General features: G+C 49.4%; 1 protein-coding gene across 1 annotated transcript in view; it reads right to left on the bottom strand.

The window, feature by feature from the left end:
* Nucleotides 1-465: 465 nt before the first annotated feature.
* LOC102563743 (zinc finger protein 436-like) overlaps nucleotides 466-18,418 on the bottom strand; it is a 30,598-nt gene continuing 12,645 nt past the window's right edge. The window contains exons 4-5 of the mRNA XM_059728495.1: nucleotides 4,755-5,256; nucleotides 466-4,393 (exon numbers count right to left, since the gene is read on the bottom strand). Of these exons, the coding sequence (XP_059584478.1) occupies nucleotides 4,296-4,393; nucleotides 4,755-5,256 (600 nt within the window). The 3' untranslated portion in view covers nucleotides 466-4,295. The remainder of the gene's footprint in view (nucleotides 4,394-4,754; nucleotides 5,257-18,418) is intronic.

Genomic DNA, 18,418 nt, shown 5'->3' with positions numbered 1-18,418 from the left:
AAAAGTCTAATTTCCAATTCAGATTTGTCTGGATTCAACCTTCTAGCCATGAATCTTTGTTCTGCCTTTCATTACTGGATTTAAAAACTCTTTAGGAGGCTGGTATTTCTCCTTGTGAAGATACTTATACACAGTCATGAAGTCAGAGTTACATTAAATATATCCATAAGGAAGATTGCGTGACTCCAATAACATATAGGCAATTCCCAGTAGCCACCTTACAGAGATCAATATAAGCATCCAATTTAAACAGAGCCCAAGCAAGAAAGAATGCTGTGTTGGGAAGCAGATGAATGCACAAAATACAGTTCACTGTAATACATCTATCATTATTCTCAAGTCACATCCAGAGATCCCTCCAAAGAGACAAACTGACATGGGGTGGGGAGAATGGTCTTTAACTCAAGTTCACTCAAAAGAACTAACAACCCAAGGTTAAATCACAGCAAACTAGCCTTGGCAAACTCAGGTTAAGAACACATTCTTTTATTTTTCAATTCATTCATACAAGTTCTTCATAATTTTATTAGCTACCATGATTCATATTAGCCAACTCGTTAAAGCGTTTTCCTTTTTTAAAAGAAAAGACAACTTTTGTGACTCAGGGCTTCAGAGAAAAGAAAGATAGGAGTGATGCTCACAACAACCATAGGTATATATTTGAATTGAGTGAATGAGCTGGAATTTAAACTAGAAGGAAGCCTTTGAACTGCAAAGTCTAGAGAGAAAATGGAAGGTCCTAAAAGTTGATTCCCAAGCAATTTTTCCATAGAAGCACTGTACCACATGTCCTTTTTATCCAGCCTAAAGACTTGTTAGCAATATCTTGGGAAATAAACCAGGGGCCATAGGAGAGAAAAGTACTGGGGAGCAGAGGCCCACTCTGGACTAACAACCAGTTTCATCTTTCTAGGCAAAGGAAGTACCATTTTATACCACCTCCCTGCAGTTGGATTTTAAAATCACAATTTAATTATTATTATTTGAGATCAGGCATGATCATTCAGTCTTTCACCTTCCTCCCACCCCACCACCATCCAGTCCACTTCCATCCCCACCCCAAAAACAGAAATATTAGCTAGGGATATTTACATTCTGCACTATAAACCCTGTATTGTACCTGGCCAGTACATCATTCCCCTTAAAGGACCACGTGCTCAGGTACAGCTCTTAAGAGGTGCACTGATATATCGGCTGCCTATCAGATCCCCACCAATAAAAGGGGAAATTATATTATCAGCTATCAGCTTTTTTTGACCACTGTAACCTATAATGTTGACTGATAATTATGCCTTCTGGCCAATGCTCTGGATACCTGGGTTCCCTCTCCCCCACAGGGTCAGGCACCCCCCAGGAGCCTGGGTTCCTTCGGGAAACAGTGGGTTTCTTCTTGCAGGCAGGCAGCATTCTAGCCTGCAAGGGGTCCTGCTTGGGGCTGCCAGGAGCGAGATGCGGGGGACGCTACATGCACGTGCACAACTTCACACATGCATGTGGCCAGAAATACAGTCGGGCAGTGTGGAGATCAGCTCCCTGCAGATAAGTCTATGGCAGGGAAGGGGCAGACTGAGGCCCCCATGGTGAGGGAGGGAATGGGGCAGACAGGGGCTGGGGGTGCTGCCCACCCAAGGCAGTGCATGGGACACAGGACCTGGGCAGGGAGTTGGACAGAGCCATGAATGGCTTGTCCAGGGGGCATAGGGAAGGAAGGTGGGTCCCACCCCACTGCATGCACCCCCCAGGGAAGGCATGGGGGGGGAGAGGGCATGTGCCCCCCCCAGGTTTATGTGTGGGTTAGATGCAGGATGCTTGCTGTGGGCTCAGGACTCTTCACTCTGCTGCCTTTCCCTTGGGAGCCATGTGCCCCCGGCACTCCCAGCAACAGTCTGCCTCCACCGCTACCCCAGCGAGTTGTGCCCCCCACCAGCGAGGGGCTCCCAGGGCAAAGGAAGCAGAGCAGAGAGCCCTGAGCTCACAGTGGGCAGCCCGCATCTGCCCTCACCTCGCTCAGCTCAGCTCTCCTCCATTTAAAGGCATCTCCGCACTTATAAATGGTGGTGGCAGCACTTGAACTGAAGCTAATTCAACAAGCTTTAGTGTAAGCACCACCCCCACCATTTTTAAGTGCAGGGATGCTGATACATGTGATGCAGGACAGGTTTATGTTAGTATTTTAAAATGCCTTGAATTTTAAAGAAAATCGATTATCGGATCAGCATTGGCCAATATGGTTGGTTAGTAATCAACTAAAAGTATCAGTCAAGAAAATCTTTATTGGTGCACCCCTAATAGCCCTTATTAAATAAACATTGAAACAGGAAGAATGAAACTGAATGAGAAGTAACTCCAAATTTTGGGCAAAGAATTACAGCTGCCAGTCACTTGCTGCAACCTCATCAATTTTAGAGAGGGCTGAGAATAATAGGGGCCCCAGGAAAGACTATTAGCTCCATGGAAGGCAGCAACAAACCACTCACTCCCAATTCTACAGCTGTGTCAAAGCCGTAGCTGCTTTTACTACAGCTTCAAGCCTCCTGCAGAAGATGCAGCTCTGAAGACAGAAGCTTGTAAGACACCTCATTTCTGCTGGCAGAGCAAAGTTCACCCTGGGAAGGTTCTGCCAGTATAGCTGTCAGCAACAGGGTGCAATCTTTCCATGTCACTAGCTGACACAGCTATGCCAAACCTATGTAGACAAGGACTCAGGGAGTGATCCATTGCTGTTACTCATGAAAGATGGGGTCTCCTTCAGAGCCTAACTTCACCATTGTGTTTTTAGCAAGCCCTACATGCATTCAGGCCCATACCTATTTGGCCATGGTTTCCATCTATACTCCATTGTGCAGCCACCATCAGTCAGTACCTTAGGTGTAGAATGTCTCCTTGTTCTTTAGCCTCCCAATGGATCCACTGAGTTCCTTCATTTCTTGTCCAGTTCATGAAACTCAATGGCTGTGGGGGGAGTGGGGTAAGGAGAGAAAGGAGAAAAACGTCTGTCTTCTGCTGGACCTTTCTTCTGCTATAGGTGGTAACATGCATGCAAGCCTTTGATCCCACAAAACAGTCCCTTCAGCAAGAGGTGGTTGGCAGTACTGGCAGCAATATGCAAAATACACCAAGGAGAAGAAACGCAAGCCCAAGACAAAATACATCCACAACATTAGACCTACCTACACCCTTACACTAAGGCTCCAGTTGAGCCTTGGTCGCATGTTGGCCCATTCTGCAAAGGTAGCATTTCTCCCACAGCCTCCAGCACCACTTCTGCCCCAAACTGCAATGCCAGACTTGGGTGCAGAAGTTCAGAGTAAATCCTCATGTGCCTCCAGCTGGGTGAAGAACTCATTTCCTGAGTAAGTGCTTTTCTCTGGTTTACTATTCCATCCAGGAAGAGCACAGACCAACTGCAGACACTTCCTCAGCCTGACAAAGGGTATTTGTACCCAGAAGCTTACAAAGAAAATTTTTTCCAACTATTTGAGTTAGCCTAATAAAAAAAATATCAGATTTATCCAAAGAACTTTGTCTGCCTATATCTTAGACCAACACAGCTACAACCTATACCCCTTCCTCTGGCTTAGTGATTTCACTCCCCATCCCCCAGCTCTCCCCAGCAGTCCCTGCCATTTATAACACCTCCTCCCAGCGTATGCAAACACACAAAACACAGGCTTTTCTCCCATGGTTTTCACTGTGTAGGTATCTAAGGTATTAACAGGTGCAATTCATACGCAGATTAAGCCCCGTTCTGCTGGCAGGGCTTTTTCTTCATTGAGGACCTGCAGTAAACTGAGAAATCACAATAAAGTTTATTCCACGTGGATAAACTTAGTCTCTTCTCCTCCCAACTGTGGATTCTCTCAATTCTCTGGAAGCCATTTGCCATCTGTTCATGCTCATTGATAAGTGTAGATTCTCCAGCAAGTAATAAGCACTGAGTTGACAAAGCACGCATTGGTCACCATCCTGCATGGATTCTCTGACAAGTATTAAGTGTTGGTTCAAATAGAAGCCATTCATCCCCAGGGCCAAAGTCACATATGGATTCTTTGATGTATAATAAATACTGAGCTAAGTCACAATATGACTGTGGATCCTCCAAAACATAAGCAGCATTGAATGCACACAGAACTACTTGCTATCTGTCTGTGGTCACTATTATGCGTTGATTATTCAAAGGCAGTAAGCACCAAACTCGCATGAAAGTCATTCTTCAAGGTATCCAGTAAGTGTTATATATAGATTCTCTAATGTGCATTTATTACATGTGGCTGAAGTCACCATCCCACTTGAATTCACTCATGTATAATAAGTGCTTCACTTGCCCAGAATGAGCTTATCCCCATGTCTCCAATTACTTCTATGCATGGATTATCTGATGTGTATTGAATTCCTGTGGAAAGATGATAACCACATGACCAGGTGGACTCTCCAAAACACAGTAAAGGCTATACTGGAATAAGAGCGAGTCAAACACACAACCATGGTCACCACCACATGGAAATTATCTGATGGATAACAGAAGCCAGGCAACCTTCTCTGAAAAGCATTTGCTCATGCATCCATGTGGCTTTCCCCAACATGTATTCAGGTCTGAGCTGCACTCAAAGCCCCTCCCTTTGACCAGGCACATTTTCACCATCACTGCCCCTCCCTGGAGGGGCTCCCCAGCACTTAGTGAGGCACAGGCATGATTCCCAGGTCCCCCCTGACCCCAACCCTGTAACAGAGGCTGCCCACTCATATCATCTTGCCTGCATGGGTCCCATGGTGTATGAGGAGGGCAGAGCTCTGACTGAAGGCCTTGCCACACTGGGCACACTGGTAGGGACGCTCGCCGGTGTGAATGCGTTGGTGGCGGATGAGGTGGGAGCTGCGGCTGAAGCTCTTGACACACTGTGGGCAGCGGTAGGGCTTCTCCCCAGTGTGGGTACGCTGGTGCTCCAGGAGGCGGGAGCTCTCGCAGAAGCGCTTACCACACTGGGCACACTGAAAGGGCTTCTGGCCAGTGTGCAGGCGCTGGTGTTGAATGAGGTTGGAGCTCCAGCTGAAGCGCTTGCCACACTGTAGGCAGTGGTAGGGCTTCTCACCTGTATGCATGCGCTGGTGCTGCAGCAGGTTGGAGTTCTGGGTAAAGCTCTTAGCACAGGCTGCGCACTTGTATGGCTTCTCACCTGTGTGTGTGCCCAAGTGACGCATCAGATGGGAGCTCTGGCTGAAGCCCTTCCCACATTCTGTACACTTGTAGGGCTTCCCCTGGCAAGGGCGGGGTGTGGAGCCTCCAGCATAGGACAGGGCTTGGTCAGGGGAGTCCCCCTGCTCACTGTCCTTCGCCCAGGACAGCTCATGGGCAGGGCTCCAGCCCAGCCTCTCCTCCACAGTATTGCCCTGAGCACCCCCAACCTCAGCCTTGCTTCTCCAGGAGAGGTCCAGGTCTGGGTCCTGAGGTTTATCCACTTCTGGTCCTCCTAACAACATCCTGTGGGGCTCCACCAACTGCTCCTGGGGACACAGCTCCTCATGCTCCTGTCTGCTTCTAGCACCTGTGGGAGGCAAAGAAACAAGTCACTCCTTCAGCACGTCACTTCTGAGGCTTAGGGAGCGGCACGAGATGCACAGGTGAAAGCCTGTCGCACCCCCACACCCCAAAGCCCCCCAGTGACCCCCAACTGCTGCGGAGACCACCGCTGACCCCCAGCAGCAGCCAGAGGTAAGCAGGGCCCGTGGTGGGAGGGGACTAGCCCAGCTCAGCTGCAGGAGGCAGCTGAGTAGGAACTGGGGAGGGTCTCACCCCAACCTGGCCCCTACTTTGCCCAGCCCCCCCAGGGAGCCACGCAACCAGAGCCGTGCGAACAGGCTGCACAAACAGGCACTCTTGTCTGCCCGGCGCGTGAGTTAGCGCGGAGTTCATGCAGGAGGGGGAGCAAGAGGGCCCGCAGCCCTGCTTGTGGGCCCCCCAGGGAAGCCAGTCCCAGCCATAGCCAGCCCACCAGCGGCATGACACAGATGGACACAGGCTGCACCCCGAGGGTCCCCTCAGGGTCTGTGGCCCCCCTCCTCTAGCACCTGAGAGACCTCCACCCAGACAGAGCCCATGGTTCCAGGCTCCACACAGATGGAGCCCCTGGCTCTTGGCTGCGGGGGCTGCCTGTCGCTTTTTCAGGCTCTGGGGCCCAGGAGCATGGCCACCTCTCCTTGTGGGGTCTGCTCCCTACTGGGGTCTCTGGCACACCAGCTGGAGGAGCTCCAGGCCACAGTCCAGAGACTGCGTGCCATCAGGGACTGCAAGCAGGAGACAGACTCCTACTGCCAGGCCCTTCTCCCCAAGAAGACAGAGGGTAGACTACAGTCTCCCTCCAGGACAAGGGAGGACCCAGAGACCTCCCATTCTGTCCAGCCATGGGGTTGGACCAAGGTGGTCAAGGGCCCCAAGGCCCGCCGCACCAAGGCCCCTGCCCCGCTGGAGCTTTGCAACAGGTACAAACCCCAGCAGCCTGCTAAGTTGCCAGCTCCCGCAGGCAACACAGGCTCAACTGTAGTTACCGCCCCCACAATCCCCAAGACAAAACGCAAAGTGTTTGTCATGGAAGACTCTATCCTGAGGGGGACAGAGGGAGCAATCTGCCACCCCGACCCCTCAGCTCAGGAAGTTTGCTGCTTCCCGGGAGCCTATATCCGAGACATTGCAGAGAAGATCCCTAAACTCCTCCAGCCTACTGACCACTACCCTATGCTCCTCATCCATGCGGGCACCAATGACATAGCTCGGAACCCTCCCAGCCGGGTCATGAGGTGCTACAGGGATTTGGGAGTGGGGCTTAAGGGGTTGGGGGCGCAGGTGGCGTTTTCCTCGATCCTTCCAGATTCAGGCTATGGGCTGAGGAGGGAGAGCAGGATCCAGGTAGTGAACCAAAGGCTGCGGTTCTGGTGTCACTGGGAAGGCTTCGGCTTCCATGACCACAGTCCGCTTTTTGGTGAGAGGGGCAGTGAGCTGCTGGGAAGGGACAGCCTCCACCTCTCTCCACTGGGGAGGAGGCTCTTCTCAGCCAGACTGGCTGACCTGCTCCACCAGGCTTTAAACTAAGCCTGGCGGGGGATGGAAGGGGCACTACTGCCACTGTTGGTCTGCTGAGCAACCCTTGCAAAGCCAGCAGGCCAAGGCACTTAAGGGAGCTTACCCCTGCCCCAGCTGTAAAGCAAGCTGCGGGCAAGGCAAGGGCCCCCAAGGGGACACCTGCATGCCTGTACACCAATGCCAGGAGCTTGGGGAATAAACAGGAGGAACTTGTCCTCCTCCTCAACACAAACAACTACGATGTCATAGGGATAACGGAGACCTGGTAGGACTCCACCCATGACTGGACCACGGGTATAGATGGCTATACCCTGTACAGGAGGGATCAAGTGGACAAAAGGGGTGGAGGTGTAGCTCTCTATGTCAAGGACAGCTACACGTCCCTACGAGCCGACATCAGCACCCAGGGTGGACGACTAGAGACCCTCTGGGTTAAAATCTGTGGGGAACACGGCACAGGAGATACAATGGTGGGAGTCTACTAGAGACCTCCCTCCCAGAATCAAGAGATTGACCAGGAGTTCGCCAGGGAATTGGCTGAGGCCGCATGCTCCCGGTCCATGGTTGTCACGGGAGACTTGAACTACCTGGACATATCATGGGAAGAGCGCTTGGCCAAATCCGAACAGTCACAAAGCTTCCTCAAGTGCATGGATGAGCTCTATCTGACTCAAGAAGTCTACGGGCCAACAAGAGGCAAAGCACTGCTTGACCTGGTACTGGCAACCGGGGACGACCTAATCAGCGACCTAACGATCGAAGGGAAGCTGGGTGACAGCGACCACGAGCTGATCACCTTTCACCATCCGCCGAAAAGATGTCAAGTCAGTCAGCAGTACAGAGGTCCTCGACTTCAGGATGGCTGACTTTGACAAGCTCAGGAGACTTGTCAGTGAGGCCCAAAGGGACCACGATCCCAAAGGGAGGGGAGTCCAGGAAGAGTGACTGCTCCTCAAGGGAGCGATTCTAGATGCACAAGCTAAGGCTATTCCCTCTCGGAGGACAGGCAGCAGGAGGGTACAGCAGCCCCCTTGGCTCTCCAGGGAACTAGCGGTCCTCCTGCTTCTAAAAAGACAGACCTACAAAGGATGGAGGATAAGATCCACCAGCAAGGAGGAATACTCTGCACTGGTCCGGACCTGCAGGGAGCAAACCAGGAAAGCCAAGGCTGTCATGGAACTCCAACTGGCTACAAGTATCAAGGACAATAAAAAGTCTTTTTTTTAGATATGTGGGGAGCCGGAGGAAAAGCAAGGGCAACACTGGACTCCGCTAAACCAAAACGGAGAACTGATGACCAATGCCCAGAAAAAAGCCAACTTGCTAAATGGGTACTTTGCATCAGTCTTTCACAAGTCCCATGTTACGAGACAGGGACGCCTAAGTGAGGGTGGTTCCTTGCCCTCCATCAATGTTGACCTTGTGAAGGAACAGCTTGAGAGGCTAGACACCTTCAAGTCAGCCGGTCCTGACAATTTACACCCCAGAGTACTCAAGGAGCTGGCTAGCATCATAGCTCGGCCCCTGGCATGGATCTTTGAGAGCTCCTGGCGGTCTGGAGAAGTGCCCAGTGATTGGAAGAAGGCCAATGTGGTGCCTATATTCAAGAAAGGGAGAAAAGTGGATCCAGCAAACTACACGCCCATAAGCCTGACCTCTATCCTGGGGAAGGTCTTAGAAAAGATTATTAAAAAGGCCATTCTTAACGGACTGGCTGATGGCAACACCCTGAGGGACAGCCAGCATGGGTTTGTTGTGGGTAGATCTGGCTTGACCAATCTCATTTCCTTATACGACATCAATTTCTTCTCCCTTGTCCAGGTGATGGGTCACCTGGTCGTAAATCTCAACTTTAAAAAAGCCGTAGAATTGGTATCCCATGATCACCTTTTGGCAAAACTGGCCAACTGCAGCCTCGGGTCCACCACGATCCGCTGGCTGGGGAATTGGCTCCGTGGTCAGACCCAGAGGGTGGTGGTTGACGGAAGTCAATTGTCATGGTGCCCTGTGACCAGTGGGGTCCCTCAAGGCTCTGTCCTTAGACCTATTTTATTCAACCTCTTCATTAATGATGTGGACATTGCAGTCAGAAGCGGACTGGCCAAGTTTGCCGATCATACCAAACTTTGGGGTAAAGCATCCACACCTGGGAACAGGAGGGTGATCCAGGCTGACCTTGACAGGCTCAGGAAATGGGCAGATGAGAACCTGATGGTGTTTAACACTGAAAAATGCAAGGTTCTCCACCTTGGGAGGAAAAACCTGCAGCATGTCTATAGGCTTGGCGGTGCTGTGCTGACTAACACTACGGACAAGAGGGACTCGGGGGTCAGGATTGACCACAAGATGAACATGAGCCTGCAATGTGATGCTGCAGCCAGTAAAGCAAGCAAAATGCTGGCTTGCATCCATAGATGCTTCTCAACCAAATCCCAGGACATCATTCTCCCGTTGTACTCGGCCTTGGTGAGGCCACAGCTGGAGTACTGCATCCAGTTTTGGGCTCCACAATTCAAAAAGGATGTGGAGAAGCTTGAGAGAGTCCAGAGGAGAGCCACGCACATGATCAGAGATCAGGAAAACAGACCTTATGATGATAGGCTAAGAGCCATGGGGCTTTTCAGCCTGGAAAAGAGCGGGCTCAGGGGTGACCTGATGGCCACCTATAAGTTTATAAGGGGTGTTCAACAGGACCTGGGGGAACGTTTATTCACCAGAGCGCCCCAAGGGATTACAAGGTCGAATGGTTATAAACTCCTGCAAGACCGTTTCAGGCTGGACATAAGGAAGAACTTCTTTACTGTCCAAGCCCCCAAGGTCTGGAATGGCCTGCCGCCAGATGTGGTTTAAGCACCTACTTTGAACGCCTTCAAGAGAAACCTGGATGTTTTTCTTGCTGGGATCCTATGACCCCAGCCAACTTCCTGCCCCTGGGGCAGGGGGCTGGACTTGATGATCTTCTGAGGCCCCTTCCAGCCCTAAGATCTATGAAATCTATGAAATTCAACTGGGGAAGAATGGGCTGTTAGTGGAGATGGATGGGAATGGCTGAGGTGGCTGGGAAGAAGATATAAGTTTGGTTCTTATACCCATTATCTCCTAGAAGTCATGGTTGTTCAGATAAGAAAAACAAGCACAGGTGAGACCAAGCCAAGTTCCCTTCAGTGAAGCCAGCTCCATCCCTAGGCAGACTCAGTCTTGTCAAACCCAAGCATTCAATCTTCATGCTCTAGTTTCCCCATCAACTGCTCTGGAGCTATTTCCAACTTGGCCACCAGCCTGCTAGGTGATGTTTAGAGTCTTCACTTACCTGGCTCTGAGCCTGTTCTGCCCCCACTCAGTAAAACGGGGATGATGACACCAACCTCCTCGGCAAAGTGCTTTGAGATCTACAGTAGTACTTTCTTGTAAGTGTTGTTACTATCATGGATCAGGTCCCAAGAGACCAAGAGATTGGGTCAGAAATCATAAAATAGTTTTTACATATTGATTTAGGGGTTAAACATGTGGGATTTTTTCCAGGCTTTAGGAATTATATTTTCAACCTGTCCTCCCCAGCAACCACAACTGCAAGAAACTGACATTTTTTTAAAAAAATGAACACACTAATAAAAGAAAATTATGATTATGTGAGATAACACATGACCTGAAGACCTCGAAGCTTTGAGGAGGGGGAAAAAAACAAAAACAAACAGGAAAAACATTTTGAAAACACACACACAAAATATTTTTCATTTCAAAACAATATTCTATTCTAAAATGGAAGTCTGTCTGTCTCTCTCTCTCTCACACACACACTCTTAAACTTAAAATAGAAAGCCCGGTTAAATTCTAAAGGAAAACTGTCAAATTCTTTAAAATGAAGTGCTTGGCCAAGTCAGAGTTGCATTTCCCAAAAAGAAACCAGAATTTTGGCATTCCATCCCAATTTGGGATTAAATTACATTCTCTTTTCTGACCAGATTTTTTTTTTTTTTGCCACCTTCTCTTCTGACAGGGTTTCCCATGCAATTTTAGTAATAAATTAAACAAGAATGTGTTTGGGATGGCCTGAATAGAGATGATACTGCCTCAAGCAGGTTGGACTAGATGACCTCTGGAGGTCCCTTCCATCCCTACTTCCGTACGATTCCACCACAGGTTTCTGTATGGATTAAGTGTGTCCCTCACCTGTGCACATGGCTCCCTGGATCACCCTCTCCTTGGAGTCTAAGAAACCCACAGGATGAGGCTCCTCCCCTTGCTTCATCCGGAACTGCACTTTGTCAAGTCCAAGCACTGGAAATGCTGCTGCAGGGGGAAAGGAAAAGAGATGAGCTCACAACCAAAGGACTGGGAAAAGCAAAACATCCCATAGGCTTGCAACTGCCTCTTCCCTGTACCACAGGCTGGGTACCTTGCTAGTATATGCCTCCTGACATGGAAAAAAACAACATATCCCTGGAAAGATACTGGACCCTTCAATGCAAGTGTGTTTGATCCTTTGTGTATGAGTATCCTTGTTCCAACACCTGCATGCTGTACCAACATCAGTGTGCTGACAACACCTGGCTGAGCACTCCTCCTTGGGTGCTTACCACACTGCTGTCAAGGGTTGCAAAAGCTGTACCCCCAGCTGCTTTTAAGCCTCTAGCATCTGAGCAGTGTCTAGGTCCTGCCTTCTTGGGACTTCTCTGCCTGCCATCATTCCCGTAGCCTCCCATAAAAAGAAGCTTGCTACCCATTCAGTCCATGACCAGGGTCCAGTACAACCCCTCAGATTCCCATCAAATCTTAAATTCCCCCCTTCCCAAAGCCTCAAGAACGTGAGCTTTCTGGTTCACAGATATCCTAACTTAGCACCTGATTTTTTAAGTAAAAGCAATGAAGCACAAGAGGCTACAGATCATGAGAGATCATGAGTTCTCTCTTCCTTCTGGGAGTCTCAGAGCATTCACATGAGGTTCAAAAGACAGGCCAGCGGCAGGTCATCTGCTCTGACTCTGAACAGCCACCATCTCTTCTCTAATTACCAAACTCAGCTCTCACTCCCCCGCCAGCCTGAAGCTTCCTGTGTTTCTCCCCACAGACATCCCTTGTAAACCCTTTTGATGCCCTTCTTTGCCACTTCCCTCTTGTGACTGGTAATTTGCTACTCTATCTCCCTTCAAACAAGAGGAAGAAGTGGCTTCTCCCAGCTCAAGTAAACCCATCATCCAGAAGCTTGTGCACCCCGTTGTTGACTATTAATGACCCTCCATTGTCCCTGGTCTGGCCTGGACTTTGTTCAGCCCTGCCAAGCCCACGTTTGATATGCAAAGAGGATGCAGAAGTACAGCAATTTTCATTGTACCAAGTCGGTTAACATCAGCCAGAACTGGTAGATAGTGCAAAATACTCCCAATTCATTTCACAGCAACACCTCTTTGACATGTGACATAAGAGACAGGCCCTTGCATATCAGCTTCCTATAACAGGAGAAATCAGCAGAGGCAGAGCCTGTGTAGTTTTTAGTGCAAGTTGCTCACTTACACCCATCTATGTGCAAGTACCCCAGTCCTTGAACAGAGGTGATCAAAGGGCACACAGCAGGAGCTCTGCCTTCAGGAATCATTGCCCAGCACTTTCCCCAGGTTTGTCTATACAGGGAAAATAAACAGGGTAGCTCCCTGTGCAGACATGCTATTCCAGGATACAGCTTAGCTGCATTTAGCAACCATTATTGTGCTCCCCATGTGAAGCCTATGCTACAGAGTTGAATCGCTTCCACAAGAAGAGAAGAGAGCCGCTTTACAGCATGGGCACTGCTCTCCCCCAGGTATGTTCTGTGGGATCCCTAGGCAAAGCCCTGCACCTGCCTCCAGCTCATGGGCTCGGCTCCATTTCAGGAACCGCAGAGAACGGCCTCCCGCTGCTGGCCCAGTTCCTCCTCGCAGCACTTGGTATTAACCTCTGACCCTCACCCCTGCCCCTGTCGCTGCTGCCCCAGGAGCCCTGCAGACAGAGCGGAACAGCCCGCAGGCGGCTCGTGCCCACCCACCTCTGCCAGCCAGACAGGTCGCCGCTGGCCCCGGCCCTTCCTCAAGGCCCCGGGCCAGGCCACACCGGGGCTGCCGCTGGCTCGCACCCGACAGCGGCGACTCGGTCCCCAGGGCTGGGCTGGGGGCGAGAAGCCGCGCACCGGCCCTGCGCCCCCCAGCTGCCCACGCCGATGCCAGCCCAGCTGGAGGACACCGCGCCCCCGGCCCCCGCCAGGCGCAACCGAAGCTGCCCGTCCTGCCGCGCAGGGAGGGAAACTGAGGCAGGGCCGGGAGCCCCGCCTCGCCTCGCGCCGCCTCACCGCGGAGAAGGGGTGCCCCGCGCCGCCCCCACCTGCGCCGCCGCCGGGCCGGCTCCGCGCGGGGAGATGCGCCGGGGAGCGCAGGAAGGTCCCGTGCCCCCCAGCGGTCCTCCAGGGCCGCTCTGCACCGGAGCCAGCGCCCGGCTCGCTGGTGTTAACCCTCCCCGCCCCGGGCCCGCCCGCGCCCCGAGCCGGGCTGCGGCTGCCCCAGAGACCAATGGGCGGCCCCGCGGCTCCCACCCACGCACCGCCAGCTCAGACGTGCCCCCTGGGCGCGCGGGAGCAGGAGCCGGCCGCGCAGTCCTCAGCCCGGGGGTGGCACTGAGGCAGGAAGAAGCCGAGTCACAGGTGCCCCCCCTCCATGTCATGCATCGCTCTCGGCCCGGACTAAAGGGCGCTCCCGGCCCGCCCAGACCCAAGTGGGCGCCTGGGGAGCGAAGCCAGATGTGCCAGTCACATCGCACCGGCTGTGCCACCAGCGACAGTGGGCCGGCCAGCTCCAGGGACAGTGGGCCGGGCGGCCGGCCGGGGGGGAGGGCAAACGTGTTTCATTTTGCAGTGACAATTTTCTCCCCCTGCCCCTGGCAGAGGCTAACAGTAACGGTGCGAAGGGATCTAAGGCCTGCCAGGCCGCAGAAGCGAGCAGTCCCTCTGCCCAGGGAGGCAGCTCCAGCCAGGAGGACCTCCAGGACTGCAGGGGTCCCCGGCCCTTGTCCATTCACACTGGGCAGCATCCACTGGTTCCTTGGACTTGTTTCAGGGCCAGCGGGGACTGTCCAGCATGCTCTGCTTGGTGTCCCCACTTGGCGCATGGAGCAGGTTGTTACCCAGCTTTTATATTGCGCTTGCTTGGGCAGCCCTGCCCCACAGGGCACAGCTTCAGTAAGGAACACACAAGCATACAGCCAGCAAAGGGTTAACCCACAGCCCCAGTCCTTTCTCAGACCCAGAGGTGCTGGATGCTGCCATCTTTGCACCACCCTCTTTTCTCCCTGCAGCTCCCCTCTCTTGGAGGATCAACTTCTAGGCCAGGCACTAATATAATAGGCAGCTGGTGTCCATCCCTCCATGATGTCTGTCTGTCCCTCCCTCTCCCCCAGCAGGCAGGTTATCACTTTTAAGGGCCTGAAGCTGTGGTCTGGTCCCTGAGCCTTGCATCCAGTTACAGTGCATTTGTTTTGAACCTGTGACCATTACTCCTTTACCTGGTTTTCTATTTGTCCAAAAAAATTAATTTGGCACATACTCAATCGCCCCATCTATTAGCAGTGGGGGCTAACCCTTGTTCTGTGGGCAGAAGGCCATTACTGATATGTGTCAAATGGGCCTGCCATGCCACAGATGCATGGTTAGGAGCCCACATCAGATCCCATCATACCATACTACCTGATCCCTGGCTCCCCCTGCACCAGAAAGTAGCAAGCTTGGCTCCCTGTGCTCCTCTGGATATGCCCCAGTTGGATGATCGTAGCTTCCAGCCAGAGGAGCCTATTCATCCTGGCTGCGGGCTCCATTACGTGACCAGGGCTCCCAGCCATGGGAGCGCATGATGCAGTCCCTGGCTGGGAGTCTCCATCAACTGAGGGGCCCTCCCAGCCCCTGAAGCACACAAGAGTCTTGAAAGGTTTCAGTGTGCTCCAGAGGCTGGGCATTATTCAATTAAAGGCATAATAGGAACCAGCCACAAAGTTACTACACATATTTAGTATAATATTGTTGTGGCTTATTCCTTGTCTTATCACACTGCATGTGGCCAGGTCACTACTTAAAATAGGATTAACCAGTTAATCATGTCTTAAGTGTAACATCTGTCAGGGGCCTATTTTTCCCCCACAGATCTTAAATGCTTTGCAAAGAGAGTCAGAATGACACTCTTTTTTATTGATAGGGGAAACTGTGGCCGAAACAAGGATATGATTTGACCAACATTAATTTGCCCAAAGCTGGGCAGGGCTGTGGTAGAGCTAGAAGTGAAACTAAACTGTCCTAGGTCCCAGCCCACTACCTGCTTTGGCCACTATGTTCAGTTCTCACTTTTCCCCACCCTGTCTAGTCTATTTAGGCTGTAAGATTGTCCAAGCAGGCCCCACAGAATGCTCTTTCTCTGTGTGATATCAAGCATATTGGGGCCTTTTGGAACAGCTGTAAAAAACGTGACTAATAATAATAAAAGACGGATTTTATAACTCTTTCTCCACTCCCCCAATCTCCCACATCTGACAGCTACAGAATTTAATATCCAATGAGGAATGGTAGGATCTTAGGAATGTGTTACGGACACTGAATGATATTGCTGTCTCTCATGATTTTTTTACAAGTCTTGAGATCTTTACTTCACTGTGATTTGGGGATACTTCCAGGTTTCATGCTTTTTTTAAACAAGTGAATTTCTAATCTTTATAGCAGAGAAATGGTGGAAGACAGGACCAGACTGTGCTCTTTTAGCATCTTTATATAAAGGCAAACATGAAGAAATCCCAATGAATTAATTCATTTAAATTTTCATTATTTTTAAGCCAAAGTCATGATTTTGGAAGGGACTGATGCATTATTTTGGAACACTTGGAGTCAGTGATATTAAGTAAGCTTAAAATATGTATGATCGTAATAAATTTAAGGAAGATACTTCTGGGGAAAAGAAATACATCTTACAGAGATTACATACTGTACAGGGAAAAGAGCTGATACAAAATCATACTGAAAGGTTTTCCATCTAAAAATCCCATTTCACTGCAATCAAAATGTTTCTCAGGAATGGACTGATCTGCAAAAATTAGGTTTGGTTAAAAAACTAATGAAGCATTTCAATCATCATTTTCCAGTTCAGCACTTTAAATGGAACACTGATTTTTCATTTTGAATCAGCCTCATTTCAAAATCTATTATTAAAATATATATATATATATATATATATATATATATATATATATATAAAAACAAAGATTGGAAAGAAAACTTTTACTTTATTGATACAGAATGTTCCAATTCACCTGAAATTATTTTATTTTCCAGAAATTATATTTTGCAAAACATTTTAACTTTCATTTTGCTCTAATTCAGAATGAAGGCAAATTTTGAAATGTCAGATTTTCCCACCACAAGGGAATTCCAGTTTTCAACTATACCTAATTGGGAATAAATATGAGGCATTTTCACGTGCAGTCACTGGGAGTGATAATTTTGTATCACCATACTGTTTCCCAAGTGCTTGACCCTGAGGATATCAGAGTTACTGTAGCAGTCCAGGGCTACAAGCTGTCTCTTAGTGCAAACCTAGCCTGCCTTGTGGTGAAAGCAGTACTATACACAGGACTGGATACATGACCTTGGTTGTATTTTCCAGCACTCACTCCCATTTAATGTTTTTCATATATTTCATAGTTTTAATTCTCCTGGAAGCAACACAGGGACACAGCCAGGCGTGGTAGGAATGGTGGTACAATGTGTAGCACCTCTGATGGAGGTATCTGTCAGACTTCTGGCAAAAATTGTAATCAAATGCTCCGGGAAGAGCACACACCAACTGCTGAAGCTTCCTGAGCCTGACGAAGGGTTTTTGAACCCGAAAGCTTGCTTAATAACTATTCTCCAACCATTTGGGTTGGTCTAATAAAAGATATCAAATTCACCCAAGGAAACTTGTCTGCCAGTTTCACATCGGCACCCTCACCTGGAGTGTAACACAGGAGAAGTGGGCTGGCAGGTGCTACTTGATCCAGTCCCTGACAGCTGCAGGCAACCATGTAATAGACATTAAGTCCCAAAGTGACCACAGGAACATCCTCTCTAGTAACATTCCAGGCATAGTTACAGAGACTGATATTTTACATCCAACTGTAGCAACTAATCTTTATATTCAAATTGATTCCCCACTATCAATCAAGATAGTGGTATTTCCATTCTGGCATTAGAACCTAACAGAACTCCCTTTAACCACCCAGAAAACTCAATGAAAACAGAAAACCAACAAAAGAAGGTTATATAGATATCTTCCATGGATACTTTTGGGTCCAAAGGCCCAAATCTAAACATTTTCAAGCAAAACAAAATCTTTTTAGTTTCCAACCAAAAAACTTTGGCATTCAGCTTAACATTTTTGGTTTCGGACCAAAAGGTTTAAAAAAACCATAAAATTTTCCAGAGAAAGCTTATTGTTTCAGAGGGGAAAAATCCATGTTATCAGTTCATTTTATCAAGACCCCAATTTTTGGTTTTAAAGGATCTTACAACAATAGGAAACTGGATGCAAGACTAAAAATAATGATGCAGACAACGTAGTAAGACTGGGACACTCCTGTGAAAGGAAAGCAAGCCTCCTGGTAAGCACTAGGAAAATATGGACCAGTTCTGTGCATCACAAGTTGTAGTGTGTTGAAAGGTGCAGGTTCAGTACTTAGAGTTTAAAGCCAAAAAAGACCATTTGATCATACACCTAGTCCAGTGGTTTCTAAATGGTACTGCATGGGCTACTGTGAGACTGTGGTAAGTACCTGGCTTTCATAGGATCTTAATTTAAAAGTTTGCTTAGGTTGTATGGAGGTCCAGTAGATAATCTGAGGGTCAAAATTGGTCTGTTGCCCCCAAAATCCATGAACTATTGACCTAGTATAACTTCTTATATATAAAACTCCTTGCAAATTACTCAATTTCATGTCCACTGAGCCCAGTAACTTGTGTTTGGGTAAATTCCTAACTCTCTCAAAGCGTAAGGGTGACTAAACAACTCCTGGTGTGTTTGTAGCCTGTGTAACAAAACAACAACAGTAATACTCCAATTGCCTGGAATGGACTGGGTGCTGTGTAATGGATGGAAGATGTGTGCATCCTGAAGAACATCCTTTATAGGCAAACTGCAGGTAGGGAGAGAAGAGTAGGGCACCCTAAATTATGCTTGAAAGACATATGCAAACAGGATATGAAGGCTTTTGGAAATGACCCAAACCTTTGTGAGGCCTTAGCTGGAGACAGGACAAAGTGGTGCTCCCTTCTCGATCATGGAGTCCAACATCAATGAGGAATGGTCA

This window comes from Alligator mississippiensis, chromosome 5, assembly GCF_030867095.1.
Source record: "Alligator mississippiensis isolate rAllMis1 chromosome 5, rAllMis1, whole genome shotgun sequence".
NCBI classification, from domain to species: Eukaryota; Metazoa; Chordata; order Crocodylia; family Alligatoridae; genus Alligator; species Alligator mississippiensis.
This window is presented reverse-complemented; position numbering and strand designations above follow the sequence as displayed.